The sequence below is a fragment of the Hirsutella rhossiliensis genome (assembly GCF_020360975.1).
Source record: "Hirsutella rhossiliensis strain HR02 chromosome Unknown scaffold00004, whole genome shotgun sequence".
NCBI lineage: Eukaryota > Fungi > Ascomycota > Sordariomycetes > Hypocreales > Ophiocordycipitaceae > Hirsutella > Hirsutella rhossiliensis.
Window position 1 is genome coordinate 5,465,354 of NW_025408670.1, and position 21,400 is coordinate 5,486,753.

At 57.2% G+C, this 21,400-nt stretch overlaps 9 protein-coding genes across 9 annotated transcripts; 7 read left to right on the forward strand and 2 right to left on the reverse strand.

The window, feature by feature from the left end:
- Positions 1-720: 720 nt before the first annotated feature.
- On the forward strand, positions 721-2,022 carry HRG_04896 (bin/amphiphysin/Rvs domain for vesicular trafficking; the record flags this gene model as incomplete). Its single annotated transcript, XM_044863367.1, has 7 exons — positions 721-752; positions 864-945; positions 1,002-1,084; positions 1,142-1,596; positions 1,654-1,742; positions 1,798-1,929; positions 1,987-2,022. 7 exons carry the CDS (start codon positions 721-723, stop codon positions 2,020-2,022), a joined length of 909 nt encoding a protein of 302 aa, XP_044721981.1.
- Positions 2,023-2,619: 597 nt separating this feature from the next.
- HRG_04897 (ETC complex I subunit domain-containing protein) lies at positions 2,620-3,461 on the forward strand (the record flags this gene model as incomplete). Its single annotated transcript, XM_044863368.1, has 3 exons — positions 2,620-3,161; positions 3,226-3,330; positions 3,395-3,461. 3 exons carry the CDS (start codon positions 2,620-2,622, stop codon positions 3,459-3,461), a joined length of 714 nt encoding a protein of 237 aa, XP_044721982.1.
- An 855-nt stretch (positions 3,462-4,316) lies between these two features.
- Positions 4,317-5,279, forward strand: HRG_04898 (uncharacterized protein; the record flags this gene model as incomplete). Its single annotated transcript, XM_044863369.1, has 1 exon — positions 4,317-5,279. One exon carries the CDS (start codon positions 4,317-4,319, stop codon positions 5,277-5,279), a length of 963 nt encoding a protein of 320 aa, XP_044721983.1.
- Positions 5,280-5,316: 37 nt separating this feature from the next.
- On the reverse strand, positions 5,317-7,409 carry HRG_04899 (embryonic ectoderm development protein; the record flags this gene model as incomplete). The annotated part of the gene is made up of 10 exons (XM_044863370.1): positions 5,317-6,085; positions 6,149-6,249; positions 6,327-6,386; positions 6,457-6,618; positions 6,677-6,697; positions 6,758-6,883; positions 6,958-7,035; positions 7,110-7,186; positions 7,248-7,287; positions 7,347-7,409. 10 exons carry the CDS (start codon positions 7,407-7,409, stop codon positions 5,317-5,319), a joined length of 1,497 nt encoding a protein of 498 aa, XP_044721984.1.
- Positions 7,410-8,327: 918 nt separating this feature from the next.
- On the forward strand, positions 8,328-9,385 carry HRG_04900 (yip1 domain-containing protein; the record flags this gene model as incomplete). The annotated part of the gene is made up of 3 exons (XM_044863371.1): positions 8,328-8,403; positions 8,493-9,063; positions 9,136-9,385. 3 exons carry the CDS (start codon positions 8,328-8,330, stop codon positions 9,383-9,385), a joined length of 897 nt encoding a protein of 298 aa, XP_044721985.1.
- Positions 9,386-10,150: 765 nt separating this feature from the next.
- On the forward strand, positions 10,151-11,793 carry HRG_04901 (uncharacterized protein; the record flags this gene model as incomplete). Its single annotated transcript, XM_044863372.1, has 7 exons — positions 10,151-10,292; positions 10,347-10,558; positions 10,611-10,764; positions 10,930-11,199; positions 11,266-11,418; positions 11,464-11,663; positions 11,722-11,793. The coding sequence occupies 7 exons, from the start codon at positions 10,151-10,153 to the stop codon at positions 11,791-11,793; spliced, it is 1,203 nt and encodes a 400-aa protein (XP_044721986.1).
- Positions 11,794-12,498: 705 nt separating this feature from the next.
- Positions 12,499-15,981, forward strand: HRG_04902 (DEAD/DEAH box helicase domain-containing protein; the record flags this gene model as incomplete). Its single annotated transcript, XM_044863373.1, has 4 exons — positions 12,499-12,646; positions 12,716-13,983; positions 14,032-15,693; positions 15,745-15,981. The coding sequence occupies 4 exons, from the start codon at positions 12,499-12,501 to the stop codon at positions 15,979-15,981; spliced, it is 3,315 nt and encodes a 1,104-aa protein (XP_044721987.1).
- Positions 15,982-16,697: 716 nt separating this feature from the next.
- HRG_04903 (sodium/calcium exchanger protein) lies at positions 16,698-18,407 on the forward strand (the record flags this gene model as incomplete). The annotated part of the gene is made up of 4 exons (XM_044863374.1): positions 16,698-17,007; positions 17,086-17,224; positions 17,305-17,511; positions 17,642-18,407. The coding sequence occupies 4 exons, from the start codon at positions 16,698-16,700 to the stop codon at positions 18,405-18,407; spliced, it is 1,422 nt and encodes a 473-aa protein (XP_044721988.1).
- Positions 18,408-18,660: 253 nt separating this feature from the next.
- HRG_04904 (mo-co oxidoreductase domain-containing protein) lies at positions 18,661-21,387 on the reverse strand (the record flags this gene model as incomplete). The annotated part of the gene is made up of 4 exons (XM_044863375.1): positions 18,661-18,827; positions 18,891-19,556; positions 19,635-19,863; positions 19,933-21,387. 4 exons carry the CDS (start codon positions 21,385-21,387, stop codon positions 18,661-18,663), a joined length of 2,517 nt encoding a protein of 838 aa, XP_044721989.1.
- Between the last annotated feature and the right edge of the window lie 13 nt (positions 21,388-21,400).

The window sequence follows — 21,400 nt, forward strand, 5'->3', positions numbered from 1 at the left end:
AAGAGGTACTGGTTGGTAAGCTTAGGCGGGACCTGTATGAAGTTGCTGCAACGTCGTGGTCGTCGGAAGTGAAGCAGTGACAAGTTAGGACGAGGAAAGCCGGTCCCATTGCTTAGTCATGGCGAGCACGCCTGGCACGTGATTCAGATGCCTGTCAGTAGGCATCTGACTTCTACTCTCAAGAGCAAGCCATAGTATTGCACCAGTGCTGAATCAATATTAAAACCTACGTTTGTCACGTCATTTTGCTAGGCAAAAGTAGAGTGCTCACTCCAGCAGATGGTGCTGCAAGTGACTGTTTTTACACGTGACAAGTAAGGACTTTAATGCTGCGACGCGGCAGAGCAGCCGGGAACTTATGTTATGGTGCGATTTACCAACAGAAAAAAAAGTACCGAAGACGGCGCGGCGCTTCATTGAATGATACCCCTGTACTCCGTGACTAGTACCAATGCTTTACCCCTTTCGCATATGCGTTAAAAAAGTGTCGACCCCACGCAAAGATCGGGTACCTCGCACGCGGGTGCATTTTGTCAGAGGGCGTTGTATTTCGCCTCTGGAAACAAATTACCTGCAGTTCCTGGAGACGTGCGCCGCGTTGCAGATAGCAGCCACCCACCGCGTTCCATCTATCCTTCATCTACCAAGTGCAGCCACATCATCTTCCATCTCGACAAGTCAGACGCACGACCGAAGCCTCCGATCACCGCCATCGCCAAGATGGATTTCAAGAACTTTGGCAAGAACCTTTCGTAAGTCCCGCCGCAGTTGATGCTGCGCGATGATCCCAGCCCCGTTGCTTCTTTCCCGGAGTGCAAAGCACAGCCCAGAGAGAGCGCTGACCGCTCGCATCGCGAGTCCAGGGACTTTGGCGCGCAAATCACGCCATTTGCGTCGCGCACCTTTCAGTTCACCAAGGAGCAGTTTGGACAGGCAGATGACAAGGCAGGCGCAAAACCGCCCCATCACGCGGCAGCCCGCTAATCCGCTCTCGCAAACAGACTCAGCTGCCACCCGACTACATTGATCTGGAGAAGCGGGTGGACGCCTTGAAGCAGGCCCACCAGAAGATGCTAGCTGTGACGTGAGTCGTTATCTTCGTGCGCGACGCCCGTCCTGTGCTTACCTGCAACCCGGCAAGCTCCCAATTCTCGAACGAGGCCTACGACTACCCCCCCAACATCAAGGAGACTTTCCAGGACCTCGGTCGCACCGTGAGCGAGAAAGTCACTCTTCTTTCTGCCGCGACATCTACGACCGAAGCCCAAGCCGCTCTGGTTGCCCCCCCTTCGGCCAAGCCCCAACCCAAGACCTTTAGCCATGCTATTGCACGCGCCAGTCTGTCTAGCAGTCAGCTCGTGCACCAGAACCACACTGGGGCAAGCGAAGACCCCTTGGCCACTGCCCTCGAGAAATACGCCCTCGTGATGGAGCGTGTCGGAGAGGCTCGCCTCGTCCAGGATTCTCAGATCCAGAGTCGCTTTCTTGCCGGCTGGAATACGACTCTCAACACCAACCTCATGTTCGCGACGCGCGCCAGGAAGAACGTTGAGAAATCGAGGCTCTCGCTCGACGCTGTCAAAGCCCATGCTAAGGGTACCACCTTCAAGCTTGGCAACCAGGGTGCTCGAGCGGGCCAACACGAGGAGCAAGAGCTTAGCCCAGAGGCTCAAGAGGAGATTGAAAAGGCCGAGGACGAGTTTGTCACCCAAACTGAGGAGGCTGTCGGCGTCATGAAAAATGTATGCGCTTCATCGTTTCGGTCGCATGGACTTGTAGGTCACTGACACTACGCAGGTTTTAGACTCCCCCGAACCGCTTCGCAACCTCTCCGAGCTCCTCGCCGCACAGATCGAGTATCACAAGAAGGCTTACGAGGTTCTGAACGAGCTCGCGCCTGCCATTGATGGGTTGCAGACCGAGCAGGAAGTACGATGGTTCTCTGGCTTTCCATGTGCCACCAGCGACTGACTTTGGTTACTGCAGGCTAGCTACCGCAAGAGTCGTGAGGAAGCTTCTTAGTGGCTTCTGGTCCACCGCCCGGTAAGGATCCCGTTGGGGGTCCTGTTGGGAAACAGGCTGCCGCGTCCTGGCTATAGCAGGAACGTGAATCGCATGGGGGATGATCCGAAGCTCACCAAAACCCCTGTTCTTTTTTTGCGCCGGGCATGGGAGATGCGTCGACCGTGGCCACGTACCCAAGCCCGGTCGGCATTGCATAGCTAGGCCGCGCGGCTATGGGTATCTCTGTCTGTCGACTACTTTGCATGGTGTAGCTACCTATTGTGTTTCAAGACGATCCGACCTGACCTGCCTGTAGTTTTGTAGCTTTTGGCTTGTGGTCAAGAAGGTATCTCCCCTTTCACGCTTAGCAGCGTTTGCAAGGCTTTGGAGGGTGGACCAACGGCCGGAAGTTCTCCATTTGCCTGTAAGCCCATTTGCACCAAATACGAATACGTGGACAGCCTTTGTAGACTGAGATAAGCAGAGGACGGAAACGGGTAGTGGGCAGTCACGTGGGCTGCACGTGATCGTGATTACCTGGCTAGGGACTGGCACCTCTCGGCTCAGAGGGAGAGAGCTGCAGCTTCCCCCGACATCGCCATTGGATTCACGAGGATGCGGCCAACGTTTCGCGCGCTCGCGCGCTACCTCGAGCCGGGCACCCCGACCGGTCTGACCGGGCTCTGGACTCACAGCACACCCCGATCAACATTGCTATATCTCTACGGCAGCACCCTCGACAAGCTTCAGTCGGTACCTGAGACGTCTCTATACCGCCAGTCTGTCGAAGCGGTCACAAAGCATCGGATGGGCCTCGTCGAGCAGGTGACCCCTCCGGGATACAACGAGTGGGCAGACAAGGCGAGGGACTTGGTGAGCAAAAATCCAGATCAGTTCCGCGTCGCCAGCGGCCGCGTCGACGGCAGTGAGGCCAGGACAGTGAAGCTCGGCGACCGCACTTTCGTCGTCGGCTCCAAGCACGAGAAGGGCGACATTCGATACGAAGAATGGGACGGCGAGGAGAACGAGGGCGGTGAGCTCGAGGGTGTCCGAACAGCTGCGGAGAGGCAAGACCAGGCGACCTGGGCTGAGCGGAAGCCTCTCGAGGACCACGAAAAGGTGGAATGGGAGGACGAGCCGCAGCTGACGGCTGAGCAGTACGTTCCAAGCGTATTGCCGCGGCAAAGTCATGGGCCTTGCCATGCTAACGATAGGAACAAGAGTCTCCGAATTGGAGCAAAAGATTGGCGCAGGTCTGATTGAAGAAGTCATCCAAGTCGCCGAGGGCGAGCTACGGCTCATTGGCATGATGGAAAAGGCCAAGATGTAGGTGCAAATCTGGTTTCTGTTCATTTAGCACCTTGTCGCCTATGCTGACGATATACCCCAGCTGGGACGGCCTTGACGACAAGCCTGCTCAAGGGCAGTGGGAGTATTTTGAGCGCCAGACAATGTAAGCTGTAGTGAGAGTGCAGTTGACTTTTGGGCCATGTGCATCGTCTTTGAGCATGGATGGTACTGGAGGCATTGCTATGGATGGGCCGCCCGGGTTGATATGAGGCCGCCTTCATCCCGTGCGCGCTCAAGTTTCCAGCTCTGGGCAGCACAAAGGCATGGTATCTAGCTAGATAGCCTATTGGACCCCAGCCAGAGCATACCTAATTACTTACTGGGAGCTTTCAGCTACACTGCGACACCTGGTCGCGCGTGCGAGTGTAAGCAAATTGCAATCTAACAATAGTACCTACTTACCTAGTGCCCCAGCCCCAGCTTGCCCCGGGGCTGCGAAGTACTTCAGTTAGGACAGAGTGGCCCCACCGCACTCGGTCAAATCCCATCTCTCCGCCCATCCCTCCGCCAGGGTCGTCTCATGCAAGTACTAGGCACCCAGGACACCAAGCATCAACCGGCTCTAGGAGCGAACTTCTCTCTCCTTCAGCAGGCTCATTATGGCGTATTCGGATAATCCACCGCCACGTCTGGAGCATCGGGTAGGCAAGCGCAAAAGGGTGGAGCACACGGGCACTGGCAGTCTTGAGATCGCATCGCCGCAGCGTAATCCAACGACTCCCTTTAGCCGCTCTCCCTCGGAGCGTGTCCAGCTGTCTCTCGCGGGGCTCTCAGACACGGACAGAGACCCGACGCGAGGGCTTCGGCATTTCCCACACTGCGCATTGGCCGCAGACCACGACCAGGAATGGTGGGATGACAATGGCAGCAAAGACCAGCCCTTGAATGGAGAAAACGGACGGGCGGCAGCTGTAGCCGGTTGTGGGAAACACTTTGATATCCTGTTACGATCTCTCCACCAAATGCTCGACCGAGGCAACATCGTCCGAGCAGAAAGAACCTATAGGCTTCTTTTGCAGTTCCGACCCGGGGGCAGGCCCATGGATGTTCGTCAGCACAACATGTGGGCCATAGGCGCTGAGATCCTCATGCGGGCAGGCGAGAAGCCGCCCAGATCACAGGACACGAACGGCAGCCCTGCTGATAGAGCCGGGGACGAGGAGCAAAGCCACTCCAGTCGCGCACCCATACCACACAGCGGCTTCTTCATACCGGCGAGATGGGGTTCCTCGGCCAATATTAACGGGGTCAAGGCATACTTTGAAGCCCTCATCCAGCAATACCCATACGATCACAAATTTCCCAGCAGCGTATCCGCCCCGGACTTTCAGCTTGCTATGCTGGGTTGCGAGATTTACAATGTCCACGCCGAGTGCACGACAGGCCTTGCGCGAGCCGAGAAAGGAGCTGGCACCTGGCACGGGCGACGTCTGGCGGAGAGGCCAGACAAGGCCGCTCCCGGCCGCCAGAGCGAGACGTTGAAGCATCCTGACAGGGACGACGAGGAGCAAGAAGAGGATGGGCGCCAGGCAAAAGTCGAGGTTCGCATGCGGGCGCTTGTCACCATGGAAGACATCACCCGGAGAATGGACGTGTTGATGCAGGCGCTACCATATCGCAAAAACGACGACTTTCTCCGGCTGCGCGCGACGGCGTCGCTTTACGCGGCGGATCTTTTGATGACAACGCCGCAGATGACGTCCAGCGAGCGCAATGAGACGGAAAGAAGAAGACAGCTTCAGCAACGAGCCGCCGTTGATACCCTGGAGAAGCTGGTTCACAATGGTGGAGAGCTCGATGGGACTACCCAGCTGATGCTGGGCGCCTGGTCGGAGAATGAAGGGGATCTCTCATCACCACCCTCGCTGCATTCGTCGCTCCCCATCCGGAGAATTCAAGGCATGACTTGGAGCGAGCCAACTTGAGCTACTATCTGCTGATGGGAATCTCATGCGTCCGGACTCATATGTGCATGGACTGCGCGGCCCGCCTTGCCCAGCGTTGCAACACCAGCGCCGTGTTGGAACTTCCGACCACCACGCACCACTCACCGCCGGGGCTCCAGGCTGCCTGCCGTCCGACGAAGTTGTTCGACGACGACTCGGTTTTGTGTGCCTTAAGCGGCTCCTGCGGATCCTCCATGCTGTATCTCGACGCCCACGACTCGAGGGTTTCGGGGCTAAGGTCAGTGGAATCAACCTGCCCGGAGGAGGCTATTGAATCTCTGTCGCTGCCCAGCGCCCGGAATCGGCTCATAGCATCGGCTCTTTGTCGAGGGATCACTGGCTTGAGCCAGCTCGGAAGCTGAACCGCCTTGCTCTTGTCACGATATGGATCGCGCACCTTGGCCATGACGTCGCGGTACACCGTCAGCCTTGTGAGGTCCCAGAAAAATATGTTTCCGGCGGCGTTGCAAAATGCCAACACAGGATTCTGTCCGGGGACATGGAGGAGCTTGAACCTCATGAAGAATTGCGGGCCACAATTCGGAGTATGAAATTCAAGCATGCGAGTGTACTGAGCCGGACATAGCGGTGACGTTGCGGGAACAAATGCTGATCGTGTGAGACGGTCTGATTCCTCGTTGCTGGTTGGAACCGGAATCTGCGGTGTTGGGGCTGCGCTTTGTGGTGGAGGGTCACCGTCTGACGAGAAGCCCTCGATCCGCCACAAGACGATGACATTGTCGTGGCAGGCTCTCGACAAGATCTGATCTCCGTAGAAGGCGACGCTTTGGCAAGTTAGTGCGTAAGGCTGACCTCGTTGCCGAAACAATTCTGCGCTCTGCACTTACCAATCGACAATGCCGCTGTGGACCGCTGAGGTCGAGAAATGAGGATAGTGGACTTGCAGCGGGGTTGCGACGGGCTCGACCGGGAGATCCGGTATTGTCCACTGTGTCAAGGCGAGCAGAGTGGGAAGAGAAGGTCAGCCCAAGGAACACCGTTGTTCGGTTATCGTAACAGACGTACCAAGTTGATTACTTGGTCATGGCCCCCGGAGAGAACATATCGACCGCTGTCATGGAAGGCCTGGAAAAAGTATGAACCCATTCCGAACTTGTCTCGGTGGCAAGACATGAGGGCGATGGACCCGCCGTACCAACGTCAAAAGGCTCCAAGAGTGCCCTTCACCTGCCAAGATGCAGAGACATGGCTGATGCCTGTGTACCGGGTCGATGCTCCATATGCGGATGCTGGTGTCGTCTGAAGCTGACGCAATGACAGACGAGTCGACGGGAGACGTGGCCAGATCGTTGACGTCCTGTTCGAGTTTAAGCTGCAGTCGTGGGATGAGAGAGGAAAGGGGTGCGAGGACTCACGCCTCCATGGCCGACGAGGCACTGCATGTTCGAACAATGTCAGCTTGGGCAATATCCCAGAAAGCCTGTCTTTTAGTGTACCTCAACCAAGTTACCGTCGGAGACATTGTAGATCTTGACCTTTGCGTCGACTCCACCGACGCAGATGTAAGGATGACCGGTGGCGGGATCCTTGGTCCATGTGCAGCAGCAACTCGATGCCTCGCCCTGAAAGGTTGCGGGGTGGTCAGGGTCGCACAGCAGCGTCAAGGCTGCGATTTGAGCCAAGGTGGGAAACGTACATCACCATCCCTGATGACTTTGATCACCTCGCAAGGATTGGCATCCCCCGAATTTTGTGAGAGTTTGCAAAGGACAACCTGGCCGGGAACAGCTTAGCGTTGGCAACTTGGCGCTGCGGGATGAGGCAGCGATGAGGCTGTTGGAGACTGACGTGCTTCTTGCTGACGGCGGCGAACACGGGATCGCAGTCGAGAGGCTGGTACGGGCAGAACTTGACGTCGAAGAACTCTATAGCGGTCAGACCACTTAGCAGCCGCCGTATGCAATGGCCGTCAGGGAGAGAACATGCCGGCTACATTGTCGTCGTGCTCCAGAAACCGCGCATCGTTCTGGTACGGCGTCAGCGGGCTACAAGAGGTCGAACAAGGCCCACCAGGCCGCACGTTACCTCGAAGCCGAGTGACACACGCAGCCTCGGAAGATCAAAGGGGCTTTTTGATATCGTGGCCATGGCAAACCACAGTGCGCAAAGTGACCTGACTTGACGCTTATGAGGCGCGCCGACCTTGAATCGCTATTGCGAATTCCGGAAAGTGGATAGTGTGATGAACATGCCAGTAGACCTCAGCTAAGTCTGAACTGGTGTCGCTGCCTCTCAGTCATGCTATTCGCGATGATTGTTGCTTGAGGTCCAACGGTATATTAGAGGCCGGCTAGGTTCCAAGGCCCAGAGCGTTGGAGTAGAGCTTCGGCGAGCTGTTTGCGAGCTGGTAGATGGCACTAAGGGTATATAGAAAATTTCCTATAACTACTAGGTAAGTTTCTTTTATTAAAGAAAAACCATACTAAAGTAAGTAAAGAATTATAAAGATCTAAGAAAATATTTCTAAGTTATATATATATTTATATATTTATATTTATATTTATATTTATATTTATATTTATATTTATATAAAAATAAAATTTTAAAACCCCTTATTATTTAGTTAAAGAACTATTATCTAATAATTAAAATAGTTTTAAGGTAATTAATTATTTAAGAGTTAAATATATATATATATCTCTCTAAAAATAGAATTTTCTTTTTAAGTACTAAAAAAATCATTTACCTTCCTTTTCTCTTAACACTAGGCGCTACGTAGCGTCTCGCTGATTTACTAGGGAGCTCGCATTGGAAACTGGCCAGTTCGAGCAACGGTGTGTCAGCGCTCTAAATCACCACCTCTCTACCCTCATCATTGTCAATCAGTTCGGGCGCGACCTACGTGTCACCCACCACGCCGTGCTTCCGTCAACTCTTCTGCCAGGCTCATCGAATCTGCAGGGCAAAGGCTGCGGTCAGAGACGCTACGGCCATCAGGAAGAGGGCATACGCAGACGTCGCAAGGCTGTCGTGAACGCGCCAACCGCGCTCCGACCCACGTCCACCATGGCCTCCACAAGCGGAAGCGGCAACTATAGCCACACGCCCTTACAAGACGACGAACTGATTGACCCCGATGATGGTATGTGGTGGAGCTGCACCAGAATTTCCCTCCATGCGGCTCGGGTGGTTCCCTGATGACCTGGCAACTAACATTGGCACCGTGCCCAGCCGACCTGAACGATTTTGATGACCCCCTCGCGCCGCAGTCTTCCCGTCAGCCTCTCGCGGGCAACATCGGGGCCGGATCCTCATCACGGCCGCTCAACGAAAGCTATCTGACGTCGTCGATTCCCGGTGAGGACAGGAGAGCACCGCAGAACACGATTGACGAGACCGTGTGGGAGACACTTCGCCGCGATCTGCTCGCCGTGTGGGCAAAACTACGAGAGGTGCTTTACCCAAGGTACTTGCTTGGCGGCACCATGTTTGACTCTGAGGGCGGTCTTCGCGGCGCCTATTCCAATATCCGTGGCGCTGGCATATCCGGCACGAGAGAAGAGCTTACCGGGCTTGCCAGTCGCGTCATGGACGCCGAAGCCCTCTTACAGAGCAACATGAGCCCTGGGTTGCGGGACTGGGACTTATGGGGACCCTTGATATTCTGCCTGCTCCTGAGCCTGCTTCTCAGCTTTACTGCGCGACCCGATCAAAAGGACGCCGTCTTCAGCGGCGTCTTCGCCATGATTTGGCTTGGCGAAGCTGTGGTGACGCTTCAGATCAAGCTCCTAGGCGGTAACATGTATGCCGCATCTCCCCGATGGCCGTTGCTTGCTCGCAGGCTCGTGTGCTAACTATGACTCTGCACCTCCAGATCGTTTGCACAGAGCGTGTGCATCATCGGCTACACTTTGTTTCCCCTCGTCTTGGCTGCCCTCATGTCGGCGCTCAGGCTGCATTGGATCGCACGGATACCGGTCTACGTCGTCCTCATCTCCTGGTCTCTCGCCGCCGGTGTGAGCATTTTGGGCGGCAGCGGCGTGGTCAAGAATCGCGTGGCACTTGCGGTCTACCCGCTCTTCGTCTTCTACCTTGGACTCGGGTGCCTCTGCTTCATCAGCTGAGCCGTGCGCTGAGCGGCCAGATATGGCAGACGGGTGAGGGGAAACTTCTGCAAGCCGTGCGGGCAGTTAGTCAGGCTTGGGTGGGAGGGGAGAGTGCCTTTTCGGACGCGTATACCAAATCAATATTCCCGCTGAGATCTTTGACTGGGCGGGCAGGAGGGCAAACCATCGGACTGTTGCTTTCAAGTTGGCAGGGGAAGTGATGGTTGTCGTGAGCCAGCTGCGTGCAGTCTTAAGGCGTCCGTGCTGTAGGGCGCAATCGTGGCACTCACTCAACCTCCTCTCGCCTACCTAGACACTAGCAGGCAGCCTACCCCTCTTCTAGGCATGGGCGGTGAAGGCCGCTATCCCTGTTTTCTGCCGTCCGGCATGCGCTATTACAAGGCTACGACGCCCTGATTAACTCTGATTACCTAGTAGTAGCTTGAGGCGGACGGAACCAACCAAATTGCAGGAGTGGGAGAATGGCCAAGTAGGTACCCATAATTTGTACTGTTTGTAGCGGGCTGCGAAGGTCCCGTTGGAGCCAGTGCCTTGCCTCACCTTTCTTGACCTAGTACCATCTACTGATCTCGCCTCTCTTGGTCTCTGCATATGCATGCTAAGTTCAGAAACTCATCGACAGACCACGAGCAGCGCGCCAGCGCCTTTGGACACTCTTCGCGCTTCGAACCTTGCTCACTGAGCCACGTCCTCGAACGCTCGGTAGCGCTTCTCGTCGAACCCGACGCCCTGCTCGTCGCACACTCGTGTAGGTAGCCCGCAATGGCTGGGGACAACCGAGCGGCCAGCCCAAGGAACGACCTGGCGCATCTGGAAGCCAGCGAAGATGCTGAGATGCGCGCCGCCCGTCGAGAGCTCAAGCAGTCGTCCATATCGGACCCTCCTCCATCGGCAAGAGATTCTGGTCACGATTCGTCTACCGAACAAAGGGCCGATGTCTGCGCCGTATCGCCTGCAGGTGACGTATCCGACGCGCAAAACGAGGACTTGAAGACAAAGGTTTCGTCGCCAAAGAAGAAGCGGGCGCATGATCAGCTAGACGGCGACAAGGAGGCCAAAGACAGCGATTCCACCAGCATCGCCTCGACGGATTCTGCCAAGGACAGGGCGTCGCGACTCGAGCCCGAGAAGAAGCGGCATCGCGACGAAGAGTCTGGCGATGCGAACTTGGTGCGTCCTGCCCGAACACTGGTACTGCCGTGCTGCTAACAACTAGCGCCAGAAGCCTGTACAGCCTGAGGCGCAGCCGGCGGTGCCGCACGATGACGGTGATGCCACAGCCCGCAGCGACAAGACGCCGGAGACGTCCTCAAGCGCATTTGCGACAACAGGGTTTGGCAAACTAGCCAAGGGGTCGTCGGCCTTTGCTGCCCTTAGTACTTCCCATGGCTCCTCTTTCGGCTTGCTGGCCAAACCAACATTATCGTCTCCTCCTTCTCCAAAGTCCTCAGGCGCATTGCAGCCTGAAACAGCAGCGGTCGCCCCCAAACTGACATTTGGAAGCAATGGTGGCGTCTCACCCTTTGCTGGGTTATCTTTAGGCTCCAACGGGTTCGCAAGCAAGACTGGCGGCGGCTTCGCTTCCGCATTTTCGGCGACGAAGCCCTTGACCACTTTTGCCGCCGCTGGCGGCAAATCACTCCAGAGCGGGAAAGCCGCCAAGCCCTTTGGAGCCCCAGACAGCGACTCCGATGATGGCGATGACGAGACCGAGGAGCAGGGAGAGACCGAAGACCAGGTCGATGAGCCACTACGCGCCACATCACCCGACAAGGAGGCAGATGACAAGAGGAGAACGAAACTTCACAAAGGTCGGTGCCCCAGAATCATCTCCCTCCGTCACGTGCTATGCGGTGCTGACTTGGCCACCCTTGCAGTTGAAGTGGACGATGGAGAAGCCGGAGAAGCGACCATCGTGTCGATAAGGGCAAAAATGTTTAGCCTTGACAAGGAAGCCGGATGGAAGGAACGGGGAGCTGGCATGCTGAAAATCAACGTTCCACGAGGCTGCGTCGAGTTTGACGAGGCCGGTGCGCCCATCTCTGGAAGCTTCGACGCATCTGGGCTCGAAGCAGACGACGAGGCCGGTGATGAGTCCAAAGGTCACAAGGTGGCCCGCCTAATTATGCGGCAAGACCAGACCCATCGTGTCATCCTGAACACAGTCATTGTCCCTGCCATGCAATTCCAACAAAAGACGTCTCTGAAATACGTGGGTATTATGTTTACGGCTTTCGAAGGGACCGAGGCCAAGCCAGTCAGCGTCACAATGAGGGTAAGCTCGCTTCTTCTTTTCCACCATATGCTTGTTCACACTGACGCGTAGTTGGTAGACATCCGCCGCCAACGCCAAGATCTTCATGAGAGAAATCGGCATGGTCCAGAAAGAGCTGAGGGGAAACTAAGGCTGTGGCCGTTGAAAGAGTCTCGAGCTCCCTCGCTCCCGCGGCGTCTTCGCATGGCCGCCGTCGGAATCAGGGCCTGGCTTTGATTTTCCTGCGAGCGCTGCGAAGAGGGCGTGACGTAGTGCCAGATGGAATCGCGAGCCGGGCCAAGGTCCAGTTGCTGCTCGCCGGCTGGCTCCACGTCGTACCATAAGATGGACAAGGCCATGCTGAAGAAGAGCGGATGGGCACCGTACGTACATTGCCGTTGTTTACAGACACATGCTCACGGAGGGGGAATCCGGATAGAGGATATACATTGTACTCCTTGCAGAGCGAGGTCGCGTGAATAGCGGGCACAATGGCTGCCGAGGCCTCTGCAGACCGCGCCTCATTCGGTTCTTCACATGCGGTGACAGGTTGCAACGTTAAAACCTCGCTTTTGCCCGGGCCGTCCGCGTGGCCAGGCGCGCGGTGGAAAGGCGACGCCTGGTGGTGGCTGAGGACGGGATGATCGCTGGGACCAGGACCTACAGTAAAGGCGCTGCACGTGACCAGGCGCCAATTCCGCGACATCGCCATGTGCGAGTCGCTCAGTCCTCGGCCGACGCGTACATGCAACGGTGACACTCGTGAGCATCCATTGTCCCCTTCTAACCCCGAGCTGCAACAGAAGCAGAAGAAGACAGGGAAACCACCATGTAACATCGCGCTAAAGTTGGAGTCATGGACAGTCTTGATCTGCCGCCCAGTACATCCTCAACAGCCCCCAGCCAGGCCTCCCGGGGAAAGCGAAAACGGTCCTCAGCGGAGCTGGAGCGAGCTGCGGCAGATCCGCAAGCACAGCCCCTCTCTTCTACCGACAAGCCCACTGGCCGGCAGACAAAGGGACCTCATAAACCGTCCCTGAAACGGCACGCCACGGCTATCGTCGAATGTCTAGTGGAATGGCCGCCCTCATTCAAGGCCTTTGCGCGAACGCACAAGGCGCTGAACCTCGTTTTCACGTTCTGCTGCACACGCAAACACCTGGCAACAACCTTTGACACAATCAAACCGGCCGTTGAGTCTCACACCAAGAGGCAACTGACAATCGAGGAAGTGGCAATGGTCGTAGCCCTACGCCCAGAAGGTGTCAGATTTGCCTACGTGGACGAGCTGACGCTGCAGCTTGACATCCGAAGCTCAGAGAGGGACGATATGTTCAAAGCGTCCGGCTCCTCGAGATCGCAAGCGCCACCTCACGATGCGTCTGTCGGCGGATGGTCCGGTCGCGAAACCCTCGACGAGGCCGCTCCCGCCACAACGAAGGTCTTGGTCTTTGAGTTCGTCGATGGGGATCTCAAGCGCCAGGTCCGAGATAAGAAGACCGGAGAGGCCACGCGGCCCAACCGGAGACTGCGAGAAGAAGAGTTGAAGATGCCCGTCTACAGCCAGAAACAGATGGCAGAGTTGATTGAACGCAGGGAGCATAGGTTTACCAACGCTGTCAATCTGTTTCTAAACAGCTGCACGGAACAACAATTGGATCCGCACCAGACTCTCCGGCGCCGAGCCGAGGCTATGACCCCAAGGCCTTCCTTGAAAGACAACGATGACCAGGAGCGGGCGCTGGGCGCCATTCCCGACGACATCCCCAGGGAACGCAAGTCCGTCCCTGAGATCGTTCAGGAGCTCAAGGATAGTCCCTGGTACACTGGACAAATCGTGCCCGACGGGCATCGGGTATTTGAGCCGCAGGAGCCCGTCTACGGCAACCTCGGATTCCTACTCAGCCAGAACTTGGTGAATGCTCTATACAATGCCAAGGGCATCACACAACTCTACGCACACCAAACAGAGGCACTGAATGCCCTCCACCAGGGGCAAAACATCGTCGTCGCAACGTCCACCAGCTCTGGCAAGTCGCTGGTATACCAGCTTCCGGTGCTGCGCGCCCTGGAGGGGGATTGCAACTCAAGAGCCATGTACATTTTTCCCACAAAGGCTTTAGCTCAGGACCAAAGGCGGAGCTTGAAGGAAATGATGGCATGGATGCCGGGATTTGAGGACACTGTCGTCGAGACGTTTGATGGCGACACCCCGATGAGTGCGCGGAACTCCATAAGAGATGAGGCGAGAATTCTCTTCACCAACCCCGACATGCTTCACGTCACCATCCTCCCCCAGGAGGAGAGATGGAGGACTTTCCTCAAGAATCTGAAGCATGTGGTAGGTGAGTTGTCCTCTTCCCAGGACATGCGGCGTTGTTTTTGACAGGGCAAATTAGTCGATGAACTTCATTACTATAACGGGCAGATGGGCTCTCATGTTTCCTTCATCATGCGGAGACTGAGGCGAGTGTGTGCTGCCGTCGGCAACCGACGACTCACGTTTATATCCTGCTCTGCCACCGTCGCGAATCCCAAGGAGCACTTCGAAACAGTGTTTGGCGTCGAAAATGTGCGTCTCATCGACTATGACGGTTCCCCATCGGGGCGCAAGGAATTCCTGTGTTGGAATACTCCGTTCAAGGACCCCGGCGACCCCACCAGCGGTCGTGGTAGCGCCAAGCTTGAGTGCGCACGTTTGTTCTGCGCCCTAATGTTGAGAGGCGTCCGCATCATAGCCTTCTGCCGCGTTCGCGCCCAGTGCGAGGCGTTGGTCAGTGCCGTCAAACAGGAGCTGCAATCACTTGGCCGCCCAGAGTGCGCTAACCTGGTCATGGGGTATCGCGGGGGCTATACGGCTCCTGACCGTCGGAGGATCGAAGCCGAAATGTTTGAAGGAAAGCTCCTGGGCATCGTTGCAACGACAGCCCTGGAGTTGGGCATCGACATTGGCACCCTCGACTGCGTCATGACTTGGGGGTTTCCCTACACGATTGCCAATCTGCGCCAGCAAAGCGGCCGGGCGGGACGGCGCAACAAGGATTCTCTCTCGATCCTTGTCGGTGACTGTTTCCCGACCGACCAACACTTCATGCAGAACCCGGACGAGCTGTTCACACGGCCCAATGCGGAGCTCCGGGTCGACCTTGAAAACATGCTGGTCCGAGAAGGCCACATCCAGTGCGCAGCGCACGAGATGCCCATCAGGCCGGAGCAAGATGCCCAGTACTTTGGCCAGGACCTAGCCGAGATATGCGGGGAGAGACTGGTGAGGGGCGAAACGGGGTTTTATCATTGCCATGATCGGTTTCGCCCCAGGCCATCACGATATGTGGCCATCCGAGACACGGAAGACGAGCACTTTGCCATTGTCGACATCACAAACGGAAGAAACGTGGTCCTGGAGGAGTTGGAGGCTTCCAGGGCGACTTTTACAATCTACGATGGTGCCATATTCCTTCATCAAGGAAACACGTACCTCGTCCGAGACTTTCTGCCAGATAGACTGCTGGCCAAGGTGGAGAAGGTTGCGGTGGACTGGACCACGACGCAGCGGGATTTTACCGACATTGATCCAACGGAAACGGAAGCGATCCGCACTCTACCGTCGTCTCTGTCACAGGCATACCACGGCACCATCAGGATCCAGCAGAATGTGTTTGGATACTTCAAGGTGGACAAGAAGGGCCGGGTTTTGGACGCCGTTCAAGTGGACAACCCGCCCGTGATCCGATATAGCAAGGGCATGTGGCTGGACGTGCCGAAGCGAGCGCTCGACATCCTCCAGGAGCGGCAGCTGAACTCTGCAGCGGCCATCCACGCGGCCGAGCACGCAGTCATGAGCTTGCTGCCGACGTTTGTCATCAGCATGCCCGAAGACGTGCGGACCGAGTGCAAGGTGGCGCTCAAGGAGTTTGCCCAAAAGGAGACGCAGAGGAAGCGGCCGGCGAGGTTGACGTTTTACGATGCAAAGGGGGGGGCCAATGGGTCCGGGATCAGCACAAAGGCCTTTGACCACATCGACAGCCTGCTCAGAGTGGCGCTGCAGCGGGTGGAAGCGTGCCACTGCCAGCGAGGATGCACGGGGTGCGTTGCGTCTGAGATGTGCAAACAGTCCAACGAGGTGATGAGTAAGGCCGGCAGTCGGGTGGTGCTGCGAAGCCTCTTGAACCTGGACATCAAGGCCGGGGAATTGCCCATGGGCCCCGAGGACCACAGCCCCGCGGGAATCGAGACGGTTGTGCCAGCGCAGACAGTGCCGGTTGTGAGAAGGCAGGCGGTGCTGCGGAATGGCGAGGCCGAGACCAACAAGACGAAAGACGGGAAGGGAGGATGGTGATTACATGGATCTGCATGGATCTGCAGCGCTCCGGACGTGGTCTCGACAGCACTGTCGCAGGGCGTGCTGGCCAGTGTATCAGGGGCAATCGCGTGCGGTACACTGCGTGGTGGAGTATGTGGAAGAAGCCTGTGTCGAGATTTGAAATGGCTACTTACCTAGTGCTGTCGTAGACGAACCGCTGGGAACACATACTGCAGCACGGAGCACGGGGGCTTCATTTTTGTGCCTCGAACCCTGGGTGTACTCTAACTTGCACACCTCATTATTATACTCCGTACAGGTACGACGACGTTGGGCGCCTTGTCGCACCTCACGGTCCGGACCAACCAACATCTCTCCGAACCCAACACATGCTCTTGCTACGTACTGTACAGTACCGTACTGTACCAAGGGAGCGACAACCCTCGACACATGGGTCCTTGTCTCGGCTCCAAGACGTCGTCCATGCCCAAGGGCTGCTCCGTGCCCAAATACCAGCCCTCCTCGCCAATGACTTCATACCCCTGCAGCAGGGCGACTCTCCTTCCTCCCTGGCTCAGACGTTGCCTTGGGTCTACGCAGGGGGTCGACATCAAGCGCGAGCCTCACCATCACATCGTCCTGGGCCCCGTTCCCGGCCAGACGAGCAAGACTGTCGCCAACACGCCCGAGCCGCGAGGAAAAGTCCAAAGTTTGCATGCTCAACGACGCTCGTCGTTCCCGACAGGCGGCCCATGACTTGCCTCTCGCCCCGTCGGTCACGAAAGCAAGGCGATGAGGAGCAGCCCGCGACCACGGGCGATGGCGTCCACGCGGACGTCAGCGAAGGCAAGCTCGCGGCTCCATGCAACTTCACTCAGTACATGGTGAAGAAGCAACAGGGCGAAAAGTCACAGTCGACTGCCATCAGGCCCGCCGGTGAGAGCGGGCGCCGCGGCATTCACCCATGGCACTTCGTTCGCATCGCCTGTCGCTCCACCAGCAGGGCCAGCGCCCTGTGCAGCCTTCTCTGGCCTGTCGTGCCCACTGCCCTGGCCGTGCGATGTCAGTCCCTGCGCTCTTTGCTCTCCCCTTTTCTCCCAGCCGCCGCAGCGTGCCAGGCTGACTTGTCCTGTCTTGTAGACACTCTGCCGAGCCATCATGTTCTCGTCTTCACCCTCGCATACATTGCTATGGTTCCATGCGCCAACCTCATTGGTTTCGCCGGACAAGAGTTTGCTCGCAAAGTGCCGCATGTGGCCGGGGTTCTCGCTGAAGTGACGTGAGTCTCGCTTGATGGCCTGCTGGTGTACGGGAGGAAGCCTCTTGCTCGAAGCGGCTGACCTTGATAAACTGCTATAGCTGCGGCTCTGTCGTGGAAATCATCCTCTTCACGGTTCTGCTGTCCAAGGATCAGTTCTACGTCATCAAGGCCGCCATTCTCGGCTCCATCCTCGCCACCATGCTACTCTGTTTGGGCTTGTGCTTTTTTGTTGGAGGGCTGCGTCGCGAAGAGCAGACCTTTAGCGAGGCCATCAGCGAGGCGGGCAGCGGCCTGCTACTTACAGCGTACGTTGCCATTGATTGACTCTCGCAATCTTCATCCGGCATTGCCTTGTCTTTGTGCCTTTCCCTCGGCCGGGCACGAGGAATCGGGAGAGCTTCAATATGGAGGTTGAACTGACGTCGTCCCTGGCAGTGGCGTTGCTCTGGCTGTGCCCACGGCTTTTCGACTGAGCCTGGCTTCTGGACCGGGACAAACGGAGCAGCAGCTCAACGCCAGATCACTCAGCATCTCCCGCGTCATATCCATCTTGCTCATCGTATCCTACTGCGTCTACGTCGTGTTCCAGGCCCGAACCCACCATGGCATCTACGCCGCCATTTTCGAGTATGACGAGCGCCGGGACCACGACAGGCACAAGGACGAGGCCAAGGCCAAGCTCACAATGACGGAATGTGTCGCCGCTCTCGTCGTCGCAATAGCCGTCGTTACCCTGATTGCAGTCACCCTCGTTGCCCAGATTGAGCACATCATCGCCAGCTCCAGTGTCTCAGATGCCTTCATGGGCCTGATCCTCGTTCCGTTGGTCGAGAAGTTTGCTGAGCACCTCACCGCCATTGACGAGGCCTGGGATAACCAAATGAACTTTGCCCTCTCACATGTCCTCGGCGCGACGCTGCAGACGGCTTTGTTCAATGCGCCCCTGACCGTCATTATCGGCTGGGGCCTCGACAGGGGCATGGACCTCAGCTTCGATCTCTTCAACCTCGTGATGCTGATCCTAGCCATCCTCACCGTCGGTCGATTCCTTCAGGATCAGAAGAGCAACTATCTCGAAGGATTCCTCCTCGTCATTCTCTACATTGCGATCGCAGTCTCGGCCTACTATACCCCGAATCCGCCTGCACATGAGTCTGGGGCTGAGGAACCCCCACGAGGGGCAGGCGAGAGCTCGTCATGAGGCTTTGATCAAGGCGGAGGGCTTCGTGTCGGATTAGAACAATGAAACTTTGCGGTCAAATGGCCAAGGCAAGTGAGGAACGACGACGAGTGCGTCAAGTCTTGATATGACTCTTCCTATCCTGTTCACTACACATAGTAGCCCATAGATAGCTCCAGATCAAACTCGTTGTGGATACTGTCTCTTCAGATACTCCGGCTCCTCCCTGCACCGACGAATATACTACCAATTGCGTCTCTCTCCCAACAAAGCCTCAGAAAACGACAAGATGGTCGTCTGTCCAGCCCATGGTGGAGAGAATGTCACGCATGCTCCTCTCCAACTTCTCGGGCCCGCACAGGAGGACCATGTCGCCCCCTTCGGTGTCGCGAGGCCCAATCTCGGCCTCAACCATGGCCCTGTCGATGCGGCCCCTGCGCCCTGTCCAAGTCGGGCATGGCCGCGTCAGAGTATGCCGCAGCCGCCGGCTGTGCCTGGACCGACCCATCATGTCCTCCAGCTGCGCGCGGCAGAGAATGTCTTCCTCGATGCGGTTCCCGTCCAGCAGGGTACACTCGGTTGCATCATGCTGGTCCGCGGACAAGGCTCGCAGCACCTGGAAGATGGGTGTGATGCCGGAGCCGGCGCAGATCATGTAGAAGCGCCGCACCTTGCGTTGCCTCCCCGACACGGAGCAGAGGCCCTTGCCGAGGTACTGGAATTTACCCAGAGGGCCCCTGAAGTCGACAAAGTGGCCCACGAGGATGGCGTCCAACGCTTGCGTCATCTTGCCCCCTTGGCGCTCGGAAGTGTTGTAGTAAATCTTGACAAGCACGTCCAGGACGCCCTGATCCGCGCCGTCGGATATCGGCGTGTAGGCGCGGATGATGTCCTCCCGTGAGGCCGGGTCGCGGAGACGCATTAGGAGGTGCTGGCCGACCGGCAAGCCAACCACCTGACGCTTATGGTCGAGCCTGAAGCGAAATAGCTTTGTGTCTGCCGAGACATTGACCTTTTCCTGTAGTACCGCCTTGGTCCATGCGCCGGGATCCAGGAAGACAGGACGACTGGGGTCGCTCTCCTCGACCTTGTCCGACAGTGCAGCAAGTGCTGCCTCGTCGAGTCTCCCTATGTGGTGTTCCGGCATCATGGCCCTTGCGTTTTCGCTATCTGGAAATGGAAGTCAGCTCTGAAGGTCTTTTGACAACGGGCCCAGTGCACACGCTGCGGAAATGGAGAAGAACGTACGGATGGCCATGAACTCCTCCGTTGCGTCTTGGCCAGCCGCGCCGGCTATCGAGGCGGCGCCGCCGGGATGCCGGTCCAGAAACGGCGCGCCGTCGTACACGTTGCCGTCGACGACGAACCAAGGGCGTGTCTCGTCTCCGTGGTCCTTGAGCTCATCCAAGGTGATGAGCCGGTCGATTTGAAGGCTGGTCATTTGTATCCTTGTCTCCGCCAATTGCTGCACCGCTTTCTCCCCCCGGCCGCCCGCCATCCTTTCTCCCCAGGAGCCATTGGCGAGGTTGCCACCGGACTTCTTCACCCTTTCCATCCAGCCACCTGGCATCAGGCCGGGCTGGGTGGGATGCTCAAATCTCAGAGTGGTTCCCTCCTTGTGGATCACGACTCTGAACCAGGGGTTGTTCATCATCCCCAGTACACTCCAGTACATGTCCCGAGGCTGTACCATGAGCCCGTCGTCCATGGCCCGGACCATAATGTCACCCGCAGCCTCCAGCTGGGCCACGGCGATGTCGACTTCCCAGAAGCACCAGCAGAAAGACGTGTCTCTCCACCAAGCGTCCACTTTGCCACCGCAAAGCGTCTCGGTCTCAGGTACAGCTCGGTATCTGTCTTCTGGATAGTCCATGTTCGACAGCCTCCACGTCTTGCCTCTGTCGAGGGTGAGCTCCATTCTGGTGATGCGTCTGCCGCCACCGCCGTACGCGTAGCCTCGTATCTTGTACATGCTCGCCCCGTCCACCAAGGATATTCTTTCGTCATGTGCCGGATAGCAGACGGCGCTGTTGGCGTTGAGGTCGTAGATTGCATATCTTTCGTCCCTCCAGGTCTCGGGCAAGTCTGCGCTGGCCTCTGGAGTCACGGTGGTTGGGAGCACTCGGTTGTTGTAGATGTGATAGCAGTTGTCGCTGGGATCGGCCGTCACAACGATCCTCTTCATCCACTTTACGCTGCGTCCGCCAATCTGCCCAGGAACGACGGCGCGGAGGGGCTTCCCGTGGTCTGGGTGGAGGGCGCGCCCGTTCATCTTGTGGGCCACCAAGATACCCTTTTGCACATCCATGCACCAGCTGAGCTTGACGGAAGTGCCGTAGTGGCCGTTGGAGAGTTTGTCTGCGCCTTCCAAGCACACATACTTGGCGCCCCTCAGGGGTTTGGCCCGAGCGAGCAGGTCCCTGATGGGCGTGCCAGTCCACAGAGCCGTCGAGAGGCCGGCAGGGCCCCAGGAAAAGCCTTTGGATTTGCGAATCACGTTTTGCTCTTTCCGCCTATTGCCCGCACACACGAGAGTGACTGGATCGGTTACTTGATCGTAGGTGGCAATGAGGTCCCTCAGGCTGAGGGCGAAGGGATGAGCGACCATGCCTTCTACGGAAAACGTCCAATCGCAGACATGACGGTCCTGGCATTGGGGAACATGGCCGTGGTTCCTCACGTAGTGGAGGTTTTCGCTCGTCAGGAACCCCTCGTCGAAAAGGTCGCTTAACGGAGCCTCGGCGTTCAAGGGATGAAGGCCGGTGAGGCGGATGAGGCGTGCATCTCGCGTCACATGGCTGTCTGGCGTCTCGAGGTCTGCAGCCAGCACCGACTTGGGACGAACGCGGGGCGGCAGGGGATAGATGGGAGGCAGCTGGGATGGATCGTCGAGGATTGGAGGTGAAGGTAAAGGACCCTGCGTACTCCCGTCGTCGCCACTGCCACTGTGACATGGCTTGACCGTTCGGGGGGGGCTGGGGGGGAAAAGGGTATTAAACATCCGAACGCCGCTA